The 24,198-nt window shown below is 41.3% G+C and overlaps 1 protein-coding gene across 3 annotated transcripts in view; it reads left to right on the plus strand.

Annotated features, from left to right (window-relative positions):
* EML6 (EMAP like 6) overlaps nucleotides 1–24,198 on the plus strand; it is a 317,359-nt gene that overhangs the window by 18,158 nt on the left and 275,003 nt on the right. For all 3 annotated transcript variants that reach the window (XM_078852321.1, XM_073339283.1, XM_073339272.2), the window contains exon 3: nucleotides 20,776–20,935. In XM_078852321.1, the coding sequence (XP_078708447.1) occupies nucleotides 20,776–20,935 (160 nt within the window). The remainder of the gene's footprint in view (nucleotides 1–20,775; nucleotides 20,936–24,198) is intronic.

The raw sequence follows: 24,198 nt of genomic DNA on the forward strand, positions 1-24,198 counted from the left end.
GAGAAGTCTGCTGCTTGCCAGGAGCTAGGATTCACGATGTGACGGAGAGACTGCCCAGACTCATCAAGCCCTCAGATCGCTACCCCTTCCTGCTTCTCCATGTGGGCACCAATGATACTGCCAAGAATGACCTTGAGTGGATCACTGCAGACTACGTGGCTCTGGGAAGAAGGATAAAGGAGTTTGAGGTGCAAGTGGTGTTCACGTCCATCCTCCCCGTGGAAAGAAAAGGACTGGGTAGAGACCGTCGAATCGTGGAAGTCAACAAATGGCTATGCAGGTGGTGTCGGGGAGAAGGCTTTGGATTCTTTCACCATGGGATGGTGTTCCAAGAAGGAGGAGTGCTAGGCAAAGACAGCTCCACCTAACGAAGAGAGGGAAGAGCACCTTCGCAAGCAGGCTGGCTAACCTAGTGAGGAGGGCTTTAAACTAGGTTCACTGGGGGAAGGAGACCAAAGCCCTGAGGTAAGCCCAGAGGAAGCACAAGCAGGAGCGCGCTAAAGGGCAGGGCTCCTGCCTGATACTGAGAAAGAAGGACGATCAGCAAGTTATCTCAAGTGCCTGTACACAAATGCAAGGAGCCTGGGAAACAAGCAGGGAGAACTGGAAATCCTGGCACAGTCAAGGAATTATGATGTGATTGGAATAACAGAGACTTGGTGGGATAACTCACATGACTGGAGTACTGTCATGGAGGGATATAAACTGTTCAGGAAGGACAGGCAGGGCAGAAAAGGTGGGGGAGTTGCATTGTATGTAAGGGAGCAGTATGACTACTCAGAGCTCCGATATGAAACTGTAGAAAAACCTGAGAGTCTCTGGATTAAGTTTAGAAGTGTGAGCAACAAGGCTGATGTCGTGGTGGGAGTCTGCTGTAGACCACCGGACCAGGGGGATGAGGTGGACGAGGCTTTCTTCCAGCAACTCATGGAAGTTACTAGATCACAGGCCCTGTTTCTCATGGGAGACTTCAATCACCCTGGTATCTGCTGGGAGAGCAATACAGCGGTGCACAGACAATCCAGGAAGTTTTTGGAAAGTGTAGGGGACAATTTCCTGATGCAAGTGCTGGAGGAACCAACTAGGGGCAGAGCTCTTCTTGACCTGCTGCTCACAAACCGGGAAGAATTAGTAGGGGAAGCAAAAGTGGATGGGAACCTGGGAGGCAGTGACCATATGATGGTCCAATTCAGAATCCTGACATAGGGAAGAAAGGAGAGCAGCAGAATACGGACCCTGGACTTCAGAAAAGCAGACTTTGACTCCCTCAGGGAACTGATGGGCAGGATCCTCTGGGAGAATAACATGAGGGGGAAAGGAGTCCAGGAGAGCTGGCTGTATTTTAAAGAATCCTTATTGAGGTTACAGGGACAAACCATCCCGATGTGTCGAAAGAATAGTAAATATGGCAGGTGACCAGCTTGGCTTAACAGTGAAATCCTTGCTGATCTTAAACACAAAAAAGAAGCTTACAAGAAGTGGAAGATTGGACAAATGACCAGGGAAGAGTATAAAAATATTGCTCGGGGATGCAGGAGTGAAATCAGGAAGGCCAAATCACACCTGGAGTTGCAGCTAGCAAGAGATGTTAAGAGTAACAAGAAGGGTTTCTTCAGGTATGTTGGCAACAAGAAGAAAGTCCAGGAAAGTGTGGGCCCCTTACTGAATGAGGGAGGCAACCGAGTGACCAAGGATGTGGAAAAAGCTTATGTACTCAATGCTTTTTTTGCCTCTGTCTTCACGAACAAGGTCAGCTCCCAGTCTATTGCGCTGGGCAGCACAACATGGGGAGGAGGTGACCAGCCCTCTGTGGAGAAAGAAGTGGTTCGGGACTATTTAGAAAAGTTGGACGAGCACAAGTCCATGGGGCCGGATGCACTGCATCCGAGAGTGCTAAAGGAGTTGGCAGCTGTGATTGCAGAGCCATTGGCCATTATCTTTGAAAACTCATGGCGATCGGGGGAAGTTCTGGACGACTGGAAAAACGCTAATGTAGTGCCCATCTTTAAAAAAGGGAAGAAGGAGGATCTTGGGAACTACAGGCCAGTCAGCTTCACCTCAGTCCCTGGAAAAATCATGGAGCAGGTCCTCAAGGAATCAATTCTGAAGCACATAGAGGAGAGGAAAGTGATCAGGAACAGTAAGCATGGATTCACCAAGGGCAAGTCATGCCTGACTAAGCTAATTGCCTTCTAGGACGAGATAACTGGCTCTGTGGATGAGGGGAAAGCAGTGGACGTGTTATTCCTTGACTTTAGCAAAGCTTTTGACATGGTCTCCCGCAGTATTCTTGCCAGCAAGTTAAAGAAGTATGGGCTGGATGAATGGACTATAAGGTGGATAGAAAGTTGGCTAGATTGTCAGGCTCAACAAGTAGTGATCAACGACTCCATGTCTAGTTGGCAGCCGGTATCAAGTGGAGTGCCCCAAGGGTCGGTCCTGGGGCTGGTTTTGTTCAATATCTTCATAAATGATCTGGAGGATGGTGTGGATTGCACCCTCAGCAAGTTTGCAGATGACACTAAACTGGAGGAGAGGTAGATACACTGGAGGGTAGGGATAGGACACAGAGGGCCCTAGACAAATTGGAGGATTGGGCCAAAATAAATCTGATGAGGTTCAACAAGGACAAGTGCAGAGTCCTGCACTTAGGATGGAAGAATCCCATGCACCGCTACAGACTAGGGACCCAATGGCTTGGCAGCAGTTCTGCAGAAAAGGACCTAGGGGTGACAGTGGACGAGAAGCTGGATATGAGTCAACAGTGTGCCATCGTTGCCAAGAAGGCCAATGGCATTTTGGGATGTATATGTGGGGGCATTGCCAGCAGATGAAGGGACGTGATCGTTCCCCTCTATTCGACATTGGTGAGGCCTCTTCTGGAGTACTGTGTCCAGTTTTGGGCCCCACACTACAAGAAGGATGTGGAAAAATTGGAAAACGTCCAGCAGAGGGCAACAAAACTGATTAGGGGACTGGAACACATGACTTATGAGGAGAGGCTGAGGGAACTGGAATTGTTTAGTCTGCGGAAGAGAAGAATGAGGGGGGATTTGATAGCTGCTTTCAACTACCTGAAAGGGGGTTCCAAAGAGGATGGATCTAGACTGTTCTCAGTGGTAGCAGATGATAGGACAAGGAGTAATGGTCTCAAGTTGCATTGTGGGAGGTTAAGGTTGGATATTAGGAAAAACTTTTTCACTCGGAGGGTGGTGAAACACTGGAATGCGTTACCTAGGGAGGTGGTGGAATCTCCTTCCTTCGAAGTTTTTAAGGTCAGGCTTGACAAAACCGTGGGTGGGATGATTTATTTGGGGATTGGTCCCGCTTTGAGCAGGGGGTTGGACTAGATGACCTCCTGAGGTCCCTTCCAACCCTGATATTCAATGATTCTGTGATCAGATTGTGCTGCAGTGCCATTCTGTTCAGTGTCACCGCTTAAATATGCCAAAACTGTTCTATACACAGCACTCGTGAGTATAAATCACAACTGGCTGGAATGAAAATTGTAGAACCTTTTTCTCAAAACATTTAATTCTGAAGTATTTTTTCTTTTTTTTGTTGTTACTTGCCCTGTTCTATTGGGTTGGGTAATTTGAATTATGTGATCAGTATCTATTTAGCTTTCAATTCTGGCCTACTTTTCATTTTCCCCCATGTAACTTTGCACTGTTACTGCCAATTCCCCTCTTTAGTAGATTGTAATGCAGCCATATGGGTCTGTTCTGTCAAGATTCTTAATAATTGAGGAGATTGAATTGTATTGAAAATTTTGAGCTAAATGTTTTCTAATATTGTCTAAAATAATTAAAGGAATATTTCAGTATTCCTTTCTATGATGGTGAATTTTTGGAGCTCTTTTATAAAGTATAAATTATTGTTATGAAAGATGCAAAAAAGACATTTTAAATAGCTAATAGCAATAGATTTCTATAGTAATAATTTATACTAACACTAATGTAAAGATATTTTAAAAAATACTAATGTGTACTATTTATTACTGATTTTCATTTTCAGTGTATTGTGATAAGAAAATAAGGCAACAGTTTGTATCCCTTGTAGCTTCTCAAATGCTTCTATGATTCATCAGTAGAGCTTCTGGAACAGTTGGCATCTGACATATCCACAATGGAGATATCATTCAAATTCTCCAAAGACATCAGCAACACTCAGAACAAATAATTTCCTTGCCCTCAAACAGTATTTCAGTCTCTATAGGAATTCAATATACACACCACCTTGTATAAAAATGTTAGTAAACTCACAATTAGTTTATATTGTAAAATAGATCTTTATGTTGATTTTCTAGCTTCAGTAGATTTGTTCCTTGATAAGAGGGCTTTGAAGAGGGCTTTAGACTGTAGTAGCACACAGTTATTTACCAAGAGCTGATTCTTGTTCACTTTACTCACACAAGTAGTCCCACTGAAGTTCCTTCTTTTTTCACCTTTTGTTGAAGTCAGTGGGGCTATTGTAAGTGAGGCAAGTAAATGGATGTGTTATTTTATAAACTGGTGTTTTCCTTTCTGCTGTTGGTTACCAGGACCAAATAATGTGCACTGTGGCTTATAGATGTGATCAAAAGTTTATAACTACTCACTTGGAAAATCTCTAAAGACTTAACAAAATGTCTGTGTACTAGTAATAGAATCATAGAATATTAGGGTTGGAAGAGACATCAGGAGGTCATCTAGTCCAATCCCCTGCTCAAATCCCCTGACCACTGCGTGACAGAATCAGCTCCAGCTAGTAGAAGCAGCCAAATACAGGACCTTTGGTCATTTTGACATTTGGAGAACTTTCTACAGTTTTGACTGGACTCTGTCTGTCTTGTGCTGGTTGGCTGTTTGCTCCAATACTCCCTTTCCTTCCATTTTTTTCATCTCAGTTTCACTCCATGTCTGTCCTTCTTACCCTTGTGTCCCCTGCCCTGTCTCTGTCACCCCTTCCCTTCCTTTTTCTTTCCATTTAGTTTACCTACTCCTTCCTCTTCCCCAAAAAATCATGAAATTAACATGTTGTTTGCCACCATCCCATTGTTCACTCTGCTTGTGTTTATACCTATTTTTCCACCCTGTGTCTGTCTTGTCTATTTAGATTGTATGCTCTTCAGGGTAGGGACCATCTACTAGTCTCTGTGTGTACAGTGCCTAGCACAATAGGGCCCCACTCTCGGTTGGCCTTTAGGCAAAATAGACATGTTTAAATAAAAAAATATTATATGTCATAGGTCATATACTGCTACAGTAACCGACCACAAAAATTCTCCTTTATTTCTTTGATAGAGGTATGTGCTTTTGGAGAATAAAGGATTGGAATTCTGTCCCCACCGTGGCTGTGAATTTCAGGTGGTCATGGTGTGTAGTATAGTGACAAACTGTGATGGCCACAGATTTGTTACAATATCTTGCATGTTCTCCCTCCCCATCTCTCTAATTATGAGTGTGAACTCATAGTACCATCTATTTCCTTATCTTCTATTTAGCTTTTATATTGTGATAGCATATTCTCTAATCAAATGGATTTGTATACCCATATGGGTTCTACATGTCAAGCTTTTGCTACTGTTACATGACTGGCTGTCCTCTGCAAGGGATTATTAAGCAACTGAGCACAGTGCATTCCCAGTTTGTCAGAAGTGAGTGTGTTATTTTGGCTGTTCCTCACACTTTTAAAAATGATGGTTAAAGTAGATAAATGACAAATCTTGATCTTTACATAAAACAAAGTCATTTTTATTTTTGTTTTGAGGCCCCACCTCCCTTTCCCTCCAGTTGCTCTTTCACGGAGACTTGCTATTAATGTAATCAACAATGGCTGAAGGGCACAGCAGACACACCTGCCAGCAAATACAACACAGAAGAGCAACTTCAGGGGAGAGGCAGTAGGGAGAAGCACCTGTTCCCTCCATTACCCCAGAAATAGGAAAAATATGTGGTGATGAGGAAGGAACTGGTCATAAAAGACAAAGGGAAAAGGAGGGATCTGGCAATGTGGGAGGAATATCCTGCACTCTCAAAAATGAGACAGCAAGCCTTGGCAACCACTAATGAGCACCTCTCCTCATGGCTTCTTCTTGATCTGCTGGTAGTAGGAGTAAACTGGGCCTTTTTTCACCCTTCTCCCTCTTTGCTATCTTTACTATTTCTCCTGTAGTGAAGGGTATAGTATCTCTCTGTAGACAGTGCCAGGAGAGAGGGGAGGAATACAGAGGTCACTGTTTGATCTGCTGCCAGAAAAGAGTTGAGAACAAAGGGAAAACAACAGAAAAAAAGCTCACTGTTGGAAACTCAAGCTGTAGAATGGAGCAGGTGCTGCTTCCTCCTCCTTCCCTGGTTCTTCTGCTGGTCATGCCTCTGCTGATGACAAAGAAAATTCTCAGTAGGGAGTCGAGCTTCTGGAGGAAAATCAATGTTCCTTGAAGAATCCTTAAGCCCTGAATCTGGTAAATAGGTACAGTTGCCTGTGAAGGTTCAGAAGTTCTGTTCTACAGTTGGTTGAAATCTGGAAATTTTAAAGTGTTGGAATTTCTCATGAAACAAAATTTGTGAAAAAAATGCATTTAGAAGTACCTAATTGCTCTGTTTTGATAAGGTCCAAGTGCTTTGTTCAACTATCATATATAATTAATATGTATTAGGAAAAATGATAACATTGAAATTAAACACTTGGACCGTATTGAAACAAAGTAAAACATTTCAATGAAATTGATATGTTCTTGTGAAATATTTACATTTTTTCTAATCTGTATTTTTCAATGGAAATTTGTTCCCTTGGAAAAATTTTCACTCAGCTCACTGTTCTCATCCAACACTTTATGACTCTCATAAGAATGGCAATGCTAGGTCAGACTAAAAGTCCATCCAGCCCAGTATCCTGTCTTCCGACAGTGGCCAATGCAAGGTACTTCAAAGGGAATGAACAGAACAGGTAATCATCAAGTGATCCATCCCCTGTTGTCGATTCCCAGCCTCTGGCAAATGAAGGCTAGGGACACCATTCCTGCCCATCCTGGCTAATAGCCATGGGTGGACCTATCCTCCATGAATTTATCTAGTTATAGTCTTGGCCTTCACAACATCCTCTGGCAAAGACTTCCACAGGTTGACTGTGCATTGTGTGAAGAAATACTTCCTTTTATTTGTTTTAAACCTGCTGCCTATTAATTTCATTTGGGGACCCCTAATTCTTTTGTTATGAGAAGGAGTATATTATACTTTCCTATGTACTTCCTTCAGACCAATCATGATTTTATAGACCTCTATCATATCCACCCTTAGTCATATCTTTTCGAAGTTGAAGAGTCCCAGTCTTATTAATCTCTCCTCATATGGAAGCTGTTCCATACCCCTAATAATTTTTGTTGCCCTTTTCTGTATCTTTTACAATTCCAATATATCTTTTTTGAGATGGGGTGACCAGATCTGCACTCAATATTCAAAATGTGGGCGTAGCATGGATTTATATAGAGGCAATATGATATTTTCAGTATTATTAGCTATGCCTTTCGTAATGCCTTTTGATTCCCAACATTCTGTTAGCTTTTTTGTCTGCCTCTGCATATTGAGTGGATGTTTTCAGAGTACTATCCAAAATGACTTCAAGATCTCTTTCTTGAGGGGTAACAGCTAATTTAGACCCCATCATTTTATATGTATACTTGCAATTGTGTTTTCCAATGTGCATTACAAAATTCAGGTTGGGAAGGGGTTTCCTGTTTTTCTTAGCCCTTATTTAGACGTTTATTTCTTGGACTATGAAAGTTTTCCATGTTCAAGAGTGTATGATGATAACTTTTAAAAATGTGATTGTCTATTATAAAAGCCAGTTTCTTTAGGCCAGGTTATTTAAACCTGTATAAGTAGATTGTAGTGATTCTGAAGGGAGATGTTTTTAAGTAAGAAATTATATATGGTAGGTCTCAATTGTCATCTCTGTGATTGATGTAACAAGGCCAAAAGATCTGTGCTGCTCTTAGGAGGTAACCGGTATTCTGTGAAGTCAGTGAATGAAATACAGTTCTTGCGATGAAGATGTATGTTGTGATGTGGAGCTATTGTGTTGGAAATATAAAAGCAAGATGAAAATCAGTGACTTTCCAGCATTATATTCATAAATAGTGCTTTTGGCATACGAAGGCCTTTACTTCGCTTCTGTTAAACATATTTTCCATACGAGGTGTGTTTTGAAATCTAATACGTAACTTTTCAACAGCAGCAGCAGCAGCATAGGTTTGGAAATATTTTTTGCAAGACCTAAAAAGATAAAAAACACTTTTCATCACAGTCTAGAAATATATAATATGTAACTAAACATATATTAACCCCACTAAATAGCACTACAGTGTTAGCCATTCAATTTCTTTCCTTTTGATCCATTTCTGCAGTTATTACAAAGAAATGAATGGCTTATAATGAGTAACTGTTCCAGTTGTTAGTGTTTTTGTTTGCTGTACCTGCTGTGGGCTGCTCTTTCCTGGTTGCACGGAAATAATAATTATAGGAGTTGCTAATAGTTGCGGGGGGGAGGGCAGTATTTCTTGCACAGTACCCTGTGGAGAAATTTGACTAATAATTTGAGTGAGTGACTTGTAGCCAGTATTGCTGGGGGTGCTTCTGCACCCCCTGGCCAGTAGTAGTAATAACAAACATCAAAGACATGGTTTCCATCACCCCCACTATAAAAATTGTTCCAGCACCCCTACTTGTAGCCAGCACTGTTCCTGGCTCTGCCACTGACTTAGGGTTGATTTACATAAGTGTTTGTAATGATTTTTAACTATATATCAGTTTTAGAAACCAATATAATTAAAGTGGTACAGTTCCTAGTGTGAATGCACATATACGTTGTTCCAATTAACTATACCAATTTCTAAACAATATAATTAAATGGATACAAAAACTAATGTAGACAAGCCGTTCATATATGAAATCAGTCAGGACACTCTCTCTGTATTTCAATTTCCCTGTCTGTAAAATGGCCATGTTACCAAGCATCAGAGAGGTGTTGAGGCTTAATCAATGTTTATAAAGTTGGATGAAATGAAAAATATTTACTCAGGGGAAGATAATCAGGCATGCCACTCAAAGGCTATAAATGAAAGCAGGCAAGTTTAAGGGCATGCCTACACTCGGATTTTAGTTACTGGTGTGCCTATACCAATGTAACTGCAGTGGTGTTGCATTAATGCAAACCCCTACTGTATATGCACTTACTGGTGTAAAGAGTGACTTGGACTAGGGTTGCCAACTTTCTGATTGCAGAAAACTGAACACCCTTGCCCTGCCCCGAGGCCCTGCCCCTGCCCCACCCCTTCCCCAAGGCTGCACTCCCCACTAACTCCATCCCCCTCCCTCTATCGCTTGCTCTCTCGTTCACTCTCTCATTTTCACCAGGCTGGGGCAAGGGATGGGGTGTGAAAGGGGGTGAGGGCTCTGGCTGAGAGTGTGGGCTCTGGGGTGGGGCCAGAAGTGAGGGATTGGAGTGTGGGAGGGAGCTGGGGCAGGGGCTTGAGGTGCAGAAAGGGGATGAGGGCTCTGGTGTGGGGATGAGGGCTCTGGTGTGCAGGAGGGGGCTGGGGCTGAGGAGTTCAGAGTGCTCTGGGAAGGAGTTTTGGTGAGGAAAGGGGCTTAGGGCTGAGCAAGGGATTGGGATGCGGGAGGGGGTGCAGGGTGTGGGCACTGGGAGGGAGTTTGGGTGCGAGAGGGGGATCAGGGCTGGGGCCAGGGTTAGGCATGTGGCAATTTTTGTTAGTGTAAAAAAATTACAGTGGGACTAGATAGAGAAAGATAATTAAAAGATAACTTTAATGCACTACAATTTTACCTAAGGATTATTGTTTCTTCCTTATTTGTGGAATGCATAAAGCAAACTTACTGACTTTCTCTTGAATATATAAAATATTATTTAGATATTGTTGTTTTTAATTAATGTTTCTAAAATCTGAGAATTGTTCACTAGTTCTGTATTTAAAAACTTCATATTAATAAAACACCAGACTATTCATAAAAGTGCAGTTTAGAAACAGTTACAGTTGCTCCATTTAAAAGCTGGATATTTAATACTGATATTACATTTATAGGGGTTTTTACAGTATTTCCTATCTGAAGCCCTGTATTGATAGAATTGTTCCAGACAATAAGAATACATGCATTCTGTACAGTTACTAGCCTGTTGCTGTACACTTTCCCCCGTCAGTTATAGTTCCTCACAGCCTGGTTGTGGGGGATTTGATTTATATGGTAATTGATGAACAGGCAAGGCCTTGACCAAGAATTTATTAATGAAAACAATCTATAATGAAGCACAGACTTTTGGGAATATGCCGTTTTCTTTTTTTTAAATAGCAATGCTCATTATTTTAGCATCCACAGCAGGATCCCTGTTAAAGTAGAATAATTATATGTGCCAATCATGTGTTCCAGTAGAGACCGATTAAACATTTTTATAAAACTCATTAGTGAATCTTTCTGGTCTGGTGGCCTTGCCAGATGGTAAACACTTACTCTACCAACACAATTTCTATTGCAGTAGTATCCATCTCCAAAAGTATCTTTTCTTTCTAAAATGATTCTTGTAGTTTAAGGGAAGGCAAATAATCATTTCCTGCTCTAAAGTAGTTTTCCTGGTTTTGTGTAGTAATTTGTACACATTTTAAAATGTCACTGTCGAGACTGGAATGAGCAAGAGCTTGAGTCAAATGTTTAGATTTGGAACCCAAACTTCTCTAAGGAGGTGTATGGCTTGGTGATCCACTTCAAGACCTTATAAAGTTATGACCAAGTTGCACTAGCACTAGCAACGAGACTGATTATCTTGTTTGGTAAATCTTTACTATGGCCTATCTTTAACCTCCTAGTTTTGAACAAATATTCTAACTTAATTATATTTTTCTCAGATAAAATAGGGATAACATAGACATCTCTTGTTTCCTGCCCCCAGCCAGATATGGGAAGTTGAACTGAACTTGTAGAGAACTTTGTATTCAGAAAAAATAACTTTTTTTTTTAAATTAGAGCTTTTACTTTAGGGTTCTAAATACATAATTAGGTCCTGATTCTGCAAACTTTTAAACACATGATTAACTTTAATCATGTCAGTAATACCATTGGTGTCAATAACACTGCTTATGTGCTTAAAGTTAAGCATGTTCATAACTTTATGTAACACCAAGGCCCAAAGTACTTAAATAATATTTCTGTCTAGATTTTCAAATTGTAGATCACCTAGCAGTTCCCAATGGGAGATGCTGGATTATCAGAACATTGGAAATATCAGGCTACTTATTTAAGAGTCTAAAACTTTAGGTTATTTTTGGAAGTGTTTGCTCAAGATTTTAAAATACAAAATCAACAATATTTGAAATACACAGAATTAAAATTCCAGTTATTAGCTGTAGCTAGATATTGTGTCTAAAATCGTAAGGTGCTCCACTTTAGGTGTCCATGTGCCCTGTGCTTGTAATCGAAGATTTTTAATAGTAGTGCCTGCTTGGGTTGTCCATGCACTGTCGCCATCTCACGCTGCCTCCGGTGGTTACATAACACTGCATGACCAACCGTCCCTCCGTTCCTTCTCTGCTGCCTTTGGCTTGAGTCGGAGCACTTAGCAGCTCCTTTTATCTACATTTAGTATAAGATTCATTTATGGAAAATAGTTTAGTTAGCAGTTAGTTAGTAGTTATTCTTACCCTTCCTACTTATTTTATCTTACTTTCTTAAAAAAACCAACCAAACAAAAGTTGTTTTTCTTCTATCCTTATATTCCTTATTAGGAAAATAAGTTTCAGTTTATCTAGAGTTTTACTGTGTCGTTCCTCCCCTCCCCCCCATTCTGGGACAGAAAACTATCTGGTATGCCTGGCTTTCTGGGATTAAAAACGGTGCCTGACATGCAGGCTGTCAATCCCTGTTTCTGACGGACACGCACAGTGTGTCTGCTGTCTTGGAGAGACACATATCCCTCAGAAGTGCTCGCATTGCCATAATCGAAAGGCCAGAACAAGGAAAATGAGGGATCTCCAATTTAAGCTTATACAATGGAAAAATCTCTGCAACCAGCCTCAGATCCTGAGTTGAGGACCGGCCCGGCCAACAGTCGCCAACAGCAGCCTCTGACAAAGGTCCTGTCACAATAGCTCCTCCTAGAGGGCCTTTGCCCAAGAAGGCTACAAAAAAGTGGGCTGAGCTTTCACCTCCACAGGAAGCAGCTAAGAAAAAACACTCCCCTGCTGCCAAGACCACTTCAGCATAGTTTATGGCACCTGGTATGTTGGACTCTGAGACACCGGGACTGTCAGCTGAATAATAATAATAATAATGGGGGATTTCAACTATTCCCATATTGACTAGGTATATGTCACCTCAGGCCGGGATGCAGAGATAAAGTTTCTTGACACCTTAAATGACTACTTCTTGGACCAGCTAGTCCTAGAACCCACAAGAGGAGAGGCAATTCTTGATTTAGTCCTAAGTGGAGCACAGGATCTGATCCAAGAGGTGAATATAGCTGGACCCCTTGGTAATAGTGACCATAATATAATTAAATTTAACATCCCTGTGGCGGGGAAAACACCACAGCAGCCCAACACCGTAGCATTTAATTTCAGAAAGGGGAACTACACAAAAATGAGGAGGTTAGTGAAACAGAAATCAAAAGGTACAGCGCCAATAGTGAAATCCCTGCAAGCTGCATGGAAACCTTTCAGAGACATAATAGAGACTCAACTTGAATATATACCCAAATTAAAAAACATAGTAAGAGAAACAAAAAAGTGCCACTGTGGCTAAACAACAAAGTAAAAGAAGCAGTGAGAGGCAAAAAGACATCCTTTAAAAAGTGGAAGTTAAATCCTAGTGAGGAAAATACAAAGAAGCATAAAATCTGGCAAATGAAGAGTAAAAATATAATTAGGAAGGCCAAAAAGGAATTTGAAGAACAGCTAGCCAAAGACTCAAAAAGTAATAACAATTTTTTTTAAGTACATCAGAAGCAGGAAGCCTGCTAAACAACCAGTGGGACCATTGGACGATTGAGATGCTAAAGGAGCACTCAAGGATGATAAGGCCATTGCAGAGAAACTAAGGGTATGTCTACACTACAAAATTAGGTTGATTTTATAGAAGTTGATTTTTAGACTTCAATTTTCTATAGTTGATTGCATATGTCTAAACTAAGCACATTAAGTCAGCGGAGTGCATCCTCACTACTGTGGCTAGCATCGATTTATGGAGTGGTGCACTGTGGGTCTCCGCCGCCCATTGGACTTCTGGGTTAAGCTCCCAATGCCTGATGGGGCAAAAATATTGTTGTGGGTGGTTTTGGGTACATGTCATCAGTCGCCCCTCCCTCCATGAAAGCAACGGCAGACAATTGTTTTGCGCCTTTTTTCCTGGGTTACCCGTGCAGACGCCATACCACGGCAAGCATGGAGCCCGCTCAGTGCACTGTCACCGCTGCTGTTGCAGCAGATGGTGCAGTAGGACTGGTAGCCGTCCTCATCGGACATGTAGCTTGGCCGGGGGTTCTTCCCTGCCCGGCTCCTAGCAACCTCCAGGGCATGGTGTACGGCTCCACTGCTTCCGCTGCAATTCTGCTCTCCTGCTCTTTTGCGAGCTGGAGGCTTCTGCCTCAGGCTGCTCCCCCAGCCAGCAGCACCGCATGGTTGCACCTACCCCAGCCTACCCCTTGCTCTCATGCCTCATGAAGCCTGGACAGTAGTAAAAAGCAGTTCAACTATAGGCTGAGCAAGTGCAGAATGGTGGTACAATGTGCCTTTGGACGTTTAAAAGCTCGCAGGCACTGTTTGCTGACTAGGTCAGACCTCAGTGCAGCCAACATTCCCATTGTTATTGCTGCTTGCTGTGTGCTTCATAATATCTGTGAGAGTAAGGGGGTGACGTTTATGGTGGGGTGGGAGGTTGAGGCAAATCGCCTAGCATCCGATTTTGAGCAGCCAGACAGCAGGGCGATAGGAAGAGCACAGCAAGGCACACTGTGCATCAGAGAGGCTTTGAAAACCAGTTTCATGACTGTCCAGGCTTTGGTGTGACAGTTGTGTGTGTTTCTCCTTGATGCAACCCCGCCCCCTTTGTTGATTTTAATTCCCTGTAAGCCAACCACCTTCCCCCCTTCGAAATAAAGTAACTATTGTTTTGAAACCATGCATTCTTGCTTTATTAATTAAAAAAATGAGAACGGACAAGGTAGCCCGGGTAGGGTGGGGGAGGAGGGAAGGAAAAGGCCACATTGCTTATTGTAGCAACACTAAAAATTAAACTGTTTGAATGAGAGCCTTCTGTTGCTTGGGCCATCCTCTGGAGTGGAGTGGCTGGGTGCCCAGAGCCTTCCCCCCGGCCCTGCGTTCTTGGGCATCTAGGTGAGGAGATTATGGAACATGGGGAGGAGGTTAGGCGGTTATACAGTGGATGCGGCGGGGGTCTGTGCTCTTGTTGCCTTTCCTGCAGCTCCAACAGATGCCTCATCATGTCTGTTTACTCCCCCCAACAGATGCTTCATCATGTCCGTTTGCTCCCCCACTAACCTCAGCATCGCGTCCTGCCTCTGCTCTTCGCGCTCACTTAATTCTTTCCTGGTTTCTGCCACTGAATGCCTCCATGCATTAAGCTGTGCCCTATCAGTGCAGGAGGACTGCATCAGCTTGGAAAACATGTCATTGCGAGTGCGTTCTTTTCGCCTTCTAATCTGCGATAACCTCAGGGATGGAGATGATTGAGGGACTGCATGGTCACCTGTGCTGCTGAGTGCTGCTGAGTTCACCACGCTGACCAAACAGAAAATTAAATTCAAAAGTTCCTGGCGCTTTTTCTGTGTACCTGGCTAGTGCATTGGAGTTCAAAGTGCTGTCCAGAGTGGTCACAATGGAGCACACTGGGATAGCTCCTGGAGGCCAATACTGTCGATTTGCATCCGCACGACCCCAAATTTGACCCAGCAAGGTCAATTTTAGCGCTACTCCCCTCGTCGGGGAGGAGTACAGAAGTTGATTTTAAGATCCCTTTAGGTTGACGGAACGGGGTTGGTTGTGCGGACGCAGTCATTTTTAAATCGACCTAACACGGCTAAATTCAACCTAACTCCATAGTATAGACCAGGGCTAAATGAATTCTTTGCATCAGTCTTCACGGCTGAGGATGTGAGGGAGATTCTGAAACCTGAGCCATTCTTTTTAGGTGACAAATTTGAGGAACTGTCCCAGAATGAGATGTCATTAGAGGAGGTTTTGGAACAAATTGATAAACTAAACAGTAATAAGTCACCAGGACCAGATGGTATTCACCCAAGAGTTCTGAAGGAACTCAAATGCGAAATTGCAGAACTACTAACTGTACTCTGTAACCTATCATTTAAATCAGCTTCTGTACCAAATGATTGGAGGATAGCTAATGCGATGCCAATTTTTAAAAAGGGCTCCAGAGGTGATCCTGGCAACTACAGGCCAGTAAGCTTGACTTCAGTACCTGGCAAACTGGTTGAAACTATAGTAAAAAACATAATTGTCAGACACATAGATGAACATAATTTGTGTGGGAAAAGTCAACATAGTTTTTGTAAAGGGAAATCATGTCTCACCAATCTGTTAGAATTCTTTTAGGTGGTCAACAAGCATGTGGACAAAGGGGAACCAGTGGATATAGTGTACTTAGATTTTCAGAAAGCCTTTGACAAGGTCCCTCACCAAAGGCTCTTAAGCAAAGTAAGCTGTCAAGGGATAAGAGGGAAGGTCCTCTCATGGATTGGTAACTGGTTAAAAGATAGGAAATAAAGGATAGGAATAAATGGTTAGTTTTCATAATGGAGAGACCTAAATAGTGGTGTGTACTGGGACCAGTCCTATTCAACATATTCATAAATGATCTGGAAAAAGAGGTAAACAGTAAGGCGGCAAAATTTGCAGATGATACAAAACTATTCAAGATAGTTAAGTCCCAGGCAGACGGCGAAGAGCTACAGAAGGATCTCTCAAAACTGGGTGACTGGATAACAAAACAGCAGATGAAATTCAACGTTGATAAATGCAAAGTAATGCACATTGGAAAACATAATGCCAACTGTACATATAAAATGATTGGGTCTAAATTAGCTGTTACCACTCAAAAAAGAGATCTTGGAATCATTGTGGATAGTTTTCTGAAAACATCCACTCAAATGTGCAGCGGCAGTCAAAGAAGTGAACAGAATGTTGGGAATCGTTAAAAAAGGGGTCCTTGTGGCCCAAATTTATTTGGGTATAAGCTTTCATGGGCAAGAACCCACTTCAGAAATATCATATTGCCTCTATATAAATCCATGGTATGCCCACATCTTGAATATTGCGTGCAGCTGTGGGTGCCCATGTCAAAAAAGATATATTGGAATTGGAAAAGGTTCAGAAAAGGGAAAAAAAATGATTAGGGGTATGGAACGGCTTCCGTATGAGGAAAGATTAATAAGACTGGGACTTTTCAGCTTGGAAAAGAGACGACTAAGGGATATGATTGAGGTCTATAAAATCATGACTGGTGTGGAGAAAGTAGATAAGGAAGTGTTTTTTACTCTTTTTCATAACACAAGAACTGGGGGTCACCAAATGAAATTAATAGGCAGCAGGTTTAAAACAAAAAAAAGGAAGTATTTCTTCATACAACATACAGTCAATCTGGAACTCTTTGCCAGAGGATGTTGTGAAGGCCAAGACTATAACAGGGTTCAAAAAAGAACTAGATAAATTCATGGAGGATAGGTCCATCAATGGCTGTTTGCCAGGATGGGGTTGTCCCTAGCATTTGTTTGCCAGAAGCTGGGAATGAGCAACAGGGAAGGGATCACTTGATGATTACCTGTTCATTCCCTCTGGGGCACCTGGCATTGGTCACTGTTGGAGGACAGAATGCTGGGCTAGATGGACCTTTGGTCTGACCCAGCATGGGCATTCTTATGTTCTTACACTAGTAATCCTTTGGATCACTTGAAAGAAAGGTTAATGCTTAAACCATGAACATTTGAATTTAACCTGTGTGGTAAAGACAGGGAAACTCTGTGTGTGTGTGTAATATAATACACACACACACATGCTTTAAGAAAAAAGATGACTAGGAGGGGAAATACTTTGTCATCAGGATGCAGTGAAGGTAGACACAGATGAGCAGAGAACTTCTAGCCCTGCTACCCAGTTAGTGTGTAGGTGAATCTTGGAATCTGGGTGTGAGTGTTTGTTGAAGTTATAGTTGATAAATTTTAGAGGGACATGTGTGAATCTTCAGAGTATGTCTACACTTTGAGCTGGGAATATAATTTCCAGCTCGAGGAGACGTACCTGCATTAGCTCTGATTGAGCTATTGAACTAGAAACAGTGTAGCCATGGCAGCAGGAGGGGCTAGATGCTCTGAGACCCTAGACCAGAGGTTTTCAACCTGTGGTCTATATACCCCTGCTGATTCACAGACTATGTCTAAGATTTTCAAAGGGTTCCACATCTCCATTTGAAATTTTTTAGGGGTCTGCAAATGAAAAAAGGTTGAAAACCCCTGCCCTAAACACATACTCCAGATGACTAGCTCCTCCCACTGCTAGTGCCATCACAGCGACACTCTGTTTTAGTGCAGGTATGTCTCCTTGAACTGGGAATTGCATCCCCAGTTCAAAGTGTAGACATACCCTTTAACTTCCAGATTCCCCTTTTCTTTCAATCTGACATAAATGCAATTCAGTGGCAGCATCTTTAAAAATTACAACCACATAACTGCTATTCAGACATACACTGCATTCCTGTGGAGAGAATGGCTATGGGAAAATGATGTTGCATTCAATATGTTCTAGACAGGGAGTACTTTCCCCTCAAACGGAGCAGCCTGTGAAACCAGGAAAAAATCAGAGCTCCTTTGAGCAAGCAGCAGTGGGGAGGCTCATTTCAGCTGGGTTAGGTCCTAATGTGGTTACCCCCAGATCCATTTTAGTGCCCAGGGCGAACAAGCATATTTGCACCCCATACCATTTTTGGGGGTCATTTTTCCACCCCATTCAGAGGTGACATGTAATTATTCATAATGGGGAGGGGGACAGGTGACCACCCCATGGAGGTTTGCAAACTGTGGGGCGCACACCTCACGGGTTGGGGAGGAATGTTTTTGGGGGAGAGTGGCGATGCCACGTGGATTGGTCCGGTGACGTCAGACGGGGCTCAGGGAGGGAACACCACCTCTACCTCACCTCAGCAGGCCACCCAGCCTGTCTGGGTTGGGGGGGCACCTCTGGCCCCATCTTTCTGCCCCTATGGCTTTGCACCCTGGGTGGCTGCCCCACTTGCCCCACCCTGATTACGGCCCTGGCTACTTCTTTATTGTATTCCTAGAACAGAAACAAAATGGTGGCACCTAAAGGAATAGGGCAACACACTAAATAGCGTGCTCTCCAATACGCTTATTCCTCAAAAGTATTCTCTATTCTTTCGGGGTTTTTTAATGGACAGCCACAATTAATTTGGGTAATTCTCTTCCAAACAATGTATTTAGTTACAGAATAATCATAGTGAAAGATGTTCTAATTTGAGCCCTATGTGGTCCAGCTAGATATTTAGCCTTCTAAATCACCTCCTACCACAGATTCTAAGTGTTTTTCCCCATGTGTAACTTTTATGGAAGTAAACATGAACAGAGTGTAAACTGATTCACTGTTGTCTCCTGAATCTGTAGTCATCCTGAAATGATACTTCTGAGAACACTGTAAGTGTCCCATTCATCTGAATGGGTAATTTCTAAAAAGGAATGATGAAACTTTTCAGATAGTTACCTATTTCACTGCTGATCATTTTAGCAGACATCCAGTTAATGTTCTTATCCCACAATCTTAAACCACCTCCGTGCTTCTTCTGTGCCAAAAGCTCCAAATATTTCCTACTTAGCTCCATAGGCATAGTTTGACTTCTATATTTAGGGGGGCAGCCCCAGTCAGGCCAATGGGGCTTTGTGTGTGTGTGTGTGTGTGTGGGAGGGGGGGAATTTTGTGCCTGCCAGAGGCTTGCAGTTTGGGGGGGCAATGCCTCCATCTCCCCCAGCCATGCTCAAGCTTAGCTCTCAAATCTCTAGTTTCCTCTGACTACTCCAACATAAATATTCATTGCCAATAGAAAAATTGATAATACTAGACTATTGTAAAATTGAACTTAACAATATAAACAAAACAGGGGCTACTGTCAGGGCCGGCTCCAGGCACCAGCATTCCAAGCAGGTGCTTGGGGTAGCAGTTAGAAAGGGGCGGCAGTTCCTCCGGCCATGGCAGTAATTTGGCGGCAGCTTCTCTGTTCCGCCCGCTGTGGTGGCAAATCAGTGGCAGCTTCTTCCTTTTGCTGTCTGCGGGGGCAGTTTTTTTCACTGCTTGGGGCGCAAAAACTGTAGAGCCAGCCCTGGCTACTGTATTGATTGTATTCTTTTTTGTGTCTCGTTTTGTAAACTCCATTTTTATATTTATTTGAAGCTGCCTCTGAATTTGCAGTTTGCTATGCCAGGGACTCTCAGTGAAAGCCAGCTGAGATATGGGCAGGAGAGTAGGGAGATATTGGGGTGAGGACTGCCTGCTCCTCTGTGCGGGGTCTGACATCCCTTCTCCTAATTCTGTATTTCCTGGTTTTCAAAAGATTGATATGAAACTTACCCTTCATTTCCTGGTTTTTACTAAGTTTGAGTTTTGTTGGTTTGAATTTGATGTTCTGGAACAGCATGATATACCACAAGTTTTTTTGTTTTTTGTTTTGGGCGGGGGGGCTTTTGGGGCTTGCGGGGGGGAGGGGGTTGGTCAGTGAATTTAGGTTTACCTTGCAGCAGAGTATGCGGGGCCTGGGTTATACTATTTTGCAGTAACAAGCATATACAAATAACAAAGAGTGTAAGAATGTTGCTTGACATACTTTATAATATATTTACTTTTAAAGAGATGCATAAGGGCAGTGTTCAAAATCAGTTTCTCTGTAACCCCAATGGGAGTTACATAACTAAAAACCCAGCATAGTTACATAACTAAAAACCCAGCATAGTATTTTTTAAACATTGCTATCTATATACAAAAAGGAGGTAGCACGAGTACTGTTTGATATGGCTGTTGCTAATTTTTCTTGAATATCAGAGAAAATAAGGTAAAATATATAGGTACAGGAAATTTCAGCTTTCCTGAGGATTTAGTAACTAAAAATATATCCATAAACACATGCAATTCCTTGTTTCAGAGGTAGAAGCAGTAGTTTGACTCCCCATCCCCTCTGAGGTTTTGATTCTTTAAAAAATATATAACGATGATGATGAAGGCCTTCCTGTAGTTTAAATTAATTGTGAAAAATACATTTTACTCAGCTGCTGGCTTACTTTTTTTTTTAAATTTGAACTGAAATGTGCATACTAATTTCTAAAACCATGGAAATACAAAGAGAGGCCCATGGAAGAAACAGGTCTATCAGATAAATGAAACTATTTAAAATACAATAGTTTATATTTTTGTTGACAATACACTAGCTAAAATCTGACTGTGTGCTGAATTGTACTATGTGTTGATCGTCTTAATCTGTCTCAGTTGAACATACTGTTTAAATTTAGCAAGCTAAATTAAGATGGAAACAATTTGAAATACTCTTCCCTAGAGATTGTTGCTATGAAGGTTCTGATATGTTAAAGGAGTTGGGATTTTTGAAAACTGAAAAAAATCAGTGATTTGTTTTCATCTTTGATTACTCTACAATATTGTGCTGAACTAGAGAATTAAGTGTGGGTTTAAACTATATTCTCTTCTAGCCTGGCTGTACACCCAGATAAAACCTTAGTTGCTACTGGACAGGTTGGGAAGGACCCTTACATTTGCATCTGGGATTCCTACAGTGTACTGACTCTTTCTGTTCTTAAGGATGTGCATACACATGGAGTTGCCTGCTTGGCTTTTGATTCAGATGGCCAGGTTTGTATATTTTCAGTTTATATTTTTCTTCTATTTAAGTTTACACATAAAATATATATTTTTATATATGTAGCCTGCATATAGAATTATAGCATTACATCAGAACTGTATACTGTAGTTTAAAATTTTAATGCTAATACAGAATCCAAAATAGTGCAAATATATCTCTTTTTCAAAAAGAAATGCTTCTGGGGCCAAGACCACAGCCTAGCACTCCAGCTAGTTGTATGGGGCACTGGGCAGATGCCAATGGTAGACATAGCCCTCCATGGCCCAAATGCAGCCCTATCCCCTGAGGAGTTAGTATTGGAGAAACTGCACAGTGTGGGGATCGTTTGGTCCTCAGAACCAGCCAATGTCCACCTGCGCCTGCTGTTCAGAGAGCTTCTACAGTGCATTGATATACACTGTGTCCTCGCAATCCTGTCCCTCCTTGGGCAGCAGAACTGCATTGGTCTCACTGTTAAGGGATTCTCACCAGCTGTAATGTAGAGTACATTTAATTTAATAAAGTGTTTGAAATAGAAAAGCTGTGTGGCTTTGGAGCTTAGCATCGGAATCCTGAAAAAAACAAACAGAAGACCAGTCACAAAAATCTCTGAGAATCAGAGTGTTTTGACCATATGATTAACTAGATATTTTTAAGAAAGATGGAAGTCAAATATAAATGGAGAATTGGATTTTTTGTTATTGGCCACAATAAGTAAGTTTCAAGAAGAAAAAGTAATGGTAAACCACAAGGACTTTAACATAAATAGTGTGCTTCACACAGAGACCTGAACAAATTATTACAAACAGTTCATCCCTACAGAAAGATTACCTGTGTAATATTGTCACTATCAATGTCTGGAATATTCCACTGTGTAAATTTTTGTCGCCTTAAAATTCCTACCCTATGTTAGTTTTAAAGACACTTATGGGTGCCTAGATCTTTCTAGAGGCCATCTGCACTAGGGTACATTTCACCTTGTGCAATCTTCCCTACAAAGTTTAATCCCAACCGAGAGAGAATTGAATTTGCATGTTTTAAAAAAATAATCAGTCAGCTATATTCGTTTTGGGTTGCACAATCAGATAACGCAGGTATGCTCCCACTGATATCCCCGAGAGTTGGATTGTCTGTATCTGTGGGCAGATTTGGACCATGATGTTTTAAAATAATAGTCTCATATGGAACAAAACTAACTTTAATTTTTAATGTAAATTAACCTCTTTTCACTCACTTTAAAATTTAATCTGAAAGGAAGGACACTGCCAGAAGCAACCTCTCTTTATCATATCTTATTTATAACAGTACATTACTTTAGTCTCAAATTAATAAATGTGATTGTTAATTTTGCTACCTAGTAACATAGAAAGATCTGTGAAATGGTTAATAGACATGAGAGGAATGAGGGATTTTAAGAAATTTCAAGGGTCGCGGGTGTTAAACCAATTCAACAGCTAATTTTTTTCCTAGGATTGTAATAATAATAGTTATTACATAGTGCTTTACATTGCACAGCATTACCTAATTAACATTATTATGGGTTGCTCCTCCAGATTTAAGCTTGCTTTCTATTTCAAGCCCAATTTTCAACTCTCTTCCCCCAACTTCCTGAAAAAGGAAACCAGTCCCTCTGAAATTTCATACACCATATCTCATCCCCAGTGTACAGTCTTTCTGGGAAGACTGGGAAAAAATGGGAAGGGAGTTGTAATGTTATAATGTTTATTGTGTCCCAAAAATCTCCTAACTTTCTTGTGTCCTCCTATTTCTGAAATGACTGGTAGTTTAATGGTTAAAGATGGAGATAGGCATTTAGTCAGAATTTCAAAAGTGCCTAATTTCAGAGTAGCAGCCATGTTAGTCTGTATTCGCAAAAAGAAAAGGAGTACTTGTGGCACCTTAGAGACTAACCAATTTATTTGCGCATAAGCTTTCGTGAGCTACAGCTCACTTCATCGGATGCATCCGATGAAGTGAGCTGTAGCTCACGAAAGCTTATGCTCAAAAGTGCCTAAGACCACTAAGTGCATTTGAAAATCCTACTATTTGAATATCTGAATTTTTAGGCGTTTAAATACTGCTAAAATTTTGGCCCCTTACCCTACAAGTTCCAAATTTGTTGACCTTGCATAACAGTGTTCTAGAGATGCAGTGGGAGTAAGGGTTGGGGTTGAAGTTGGGGTTTAGTGTGGGAATTCCAAAGATATAAAGAACTATTTTTACAAACATGATATAAACTGACCAGATGCTGAGTATAAGATTTGCTGCTTTAGCTGTGGGGCTGAGCCAGAATTGGAGGGCATGGATTTGGGGGTGAGGAGACCAGGAGGGACATGGATTCATGAAAACCAGGTACATGGAGCTTATAGCTGTCAACAGTTCCATTTTGGCCAAGACACTTCTAGGTTCTGAACACCACTGTGCGAAATTTGTGTCCTGTTCTGAGACTAGATAGATTCCACCTACATATGTATTACTCACTTCCTTCAGATGCACCCCGTTATCCCTTTACACCGAATGCATTTTAAAATTGAAAAACCAATAAATATCTTGGGCTGAAAAGGGAGAATAAGGTTATCTACATGTTACTATACTCTATCATCAGTAAAACATACAAAAGATCAATCTGCAGTTTAAATCAGGAAATATTTTATGTACATTTTTATTTATGTATACTTAGTAAGATGCCGAGTTTCAGAGACAAATATATTTAGTCAGGCTTGGGAGAATTTGGGCTTTTTATAATTTTGATGGATAATAATGTTTGTTTTAAGTATTTTTATACTTTTATTTATTTTCACAGTTGCACAAAATTATGGGTTTTAAGCAATTTTTTTTATTTTTATGGATTTACATTTTCACAGTTGTGAGAAATAATGGGGAAAGTCAGATAATTATTTAATTACAATAGTCATTGAGATTCAAACAGTTAAAGTGTTATAACCATTAAAACACAACTTGTCATCATCATATCAAAATATACAAAGAAAGTATCCTTAAATCACACTCTGATAGGTTCTCAAGTACTGTTTTTCTTATTTTGCCTATCTGAAAATTCCAATTATTATTGGTGGACTATTTTTCATCAGTTTTTGGGGGTGAACAGTGAAATCAACATTTACAGACATTTACAGATAAAAATCTAACCCTTCCCAGCCTGTATTTAGTATAATCTTGCTATTAGAATTTTTTATAATTAAATACTAAAGTGAAATACATCCTGAATGTCCAGCACACCAGTCTGAGCTGCTGCCACTTAAGAATGCATTTTTTC

Source organism: Lepidochelys kempii, chromosome 3 (assembly GCF_965140285.1).
Source record: "Lepidochelys kempii isolate rLepKem1 chromosome 3, rLepKem1.hap1, whole genome shotgun sequence".
NCBI lineage: Eukaryota > Metazoa > Chordata > Testudines > Cheloniidae > Lepidochelys > Lepidochelys kempii.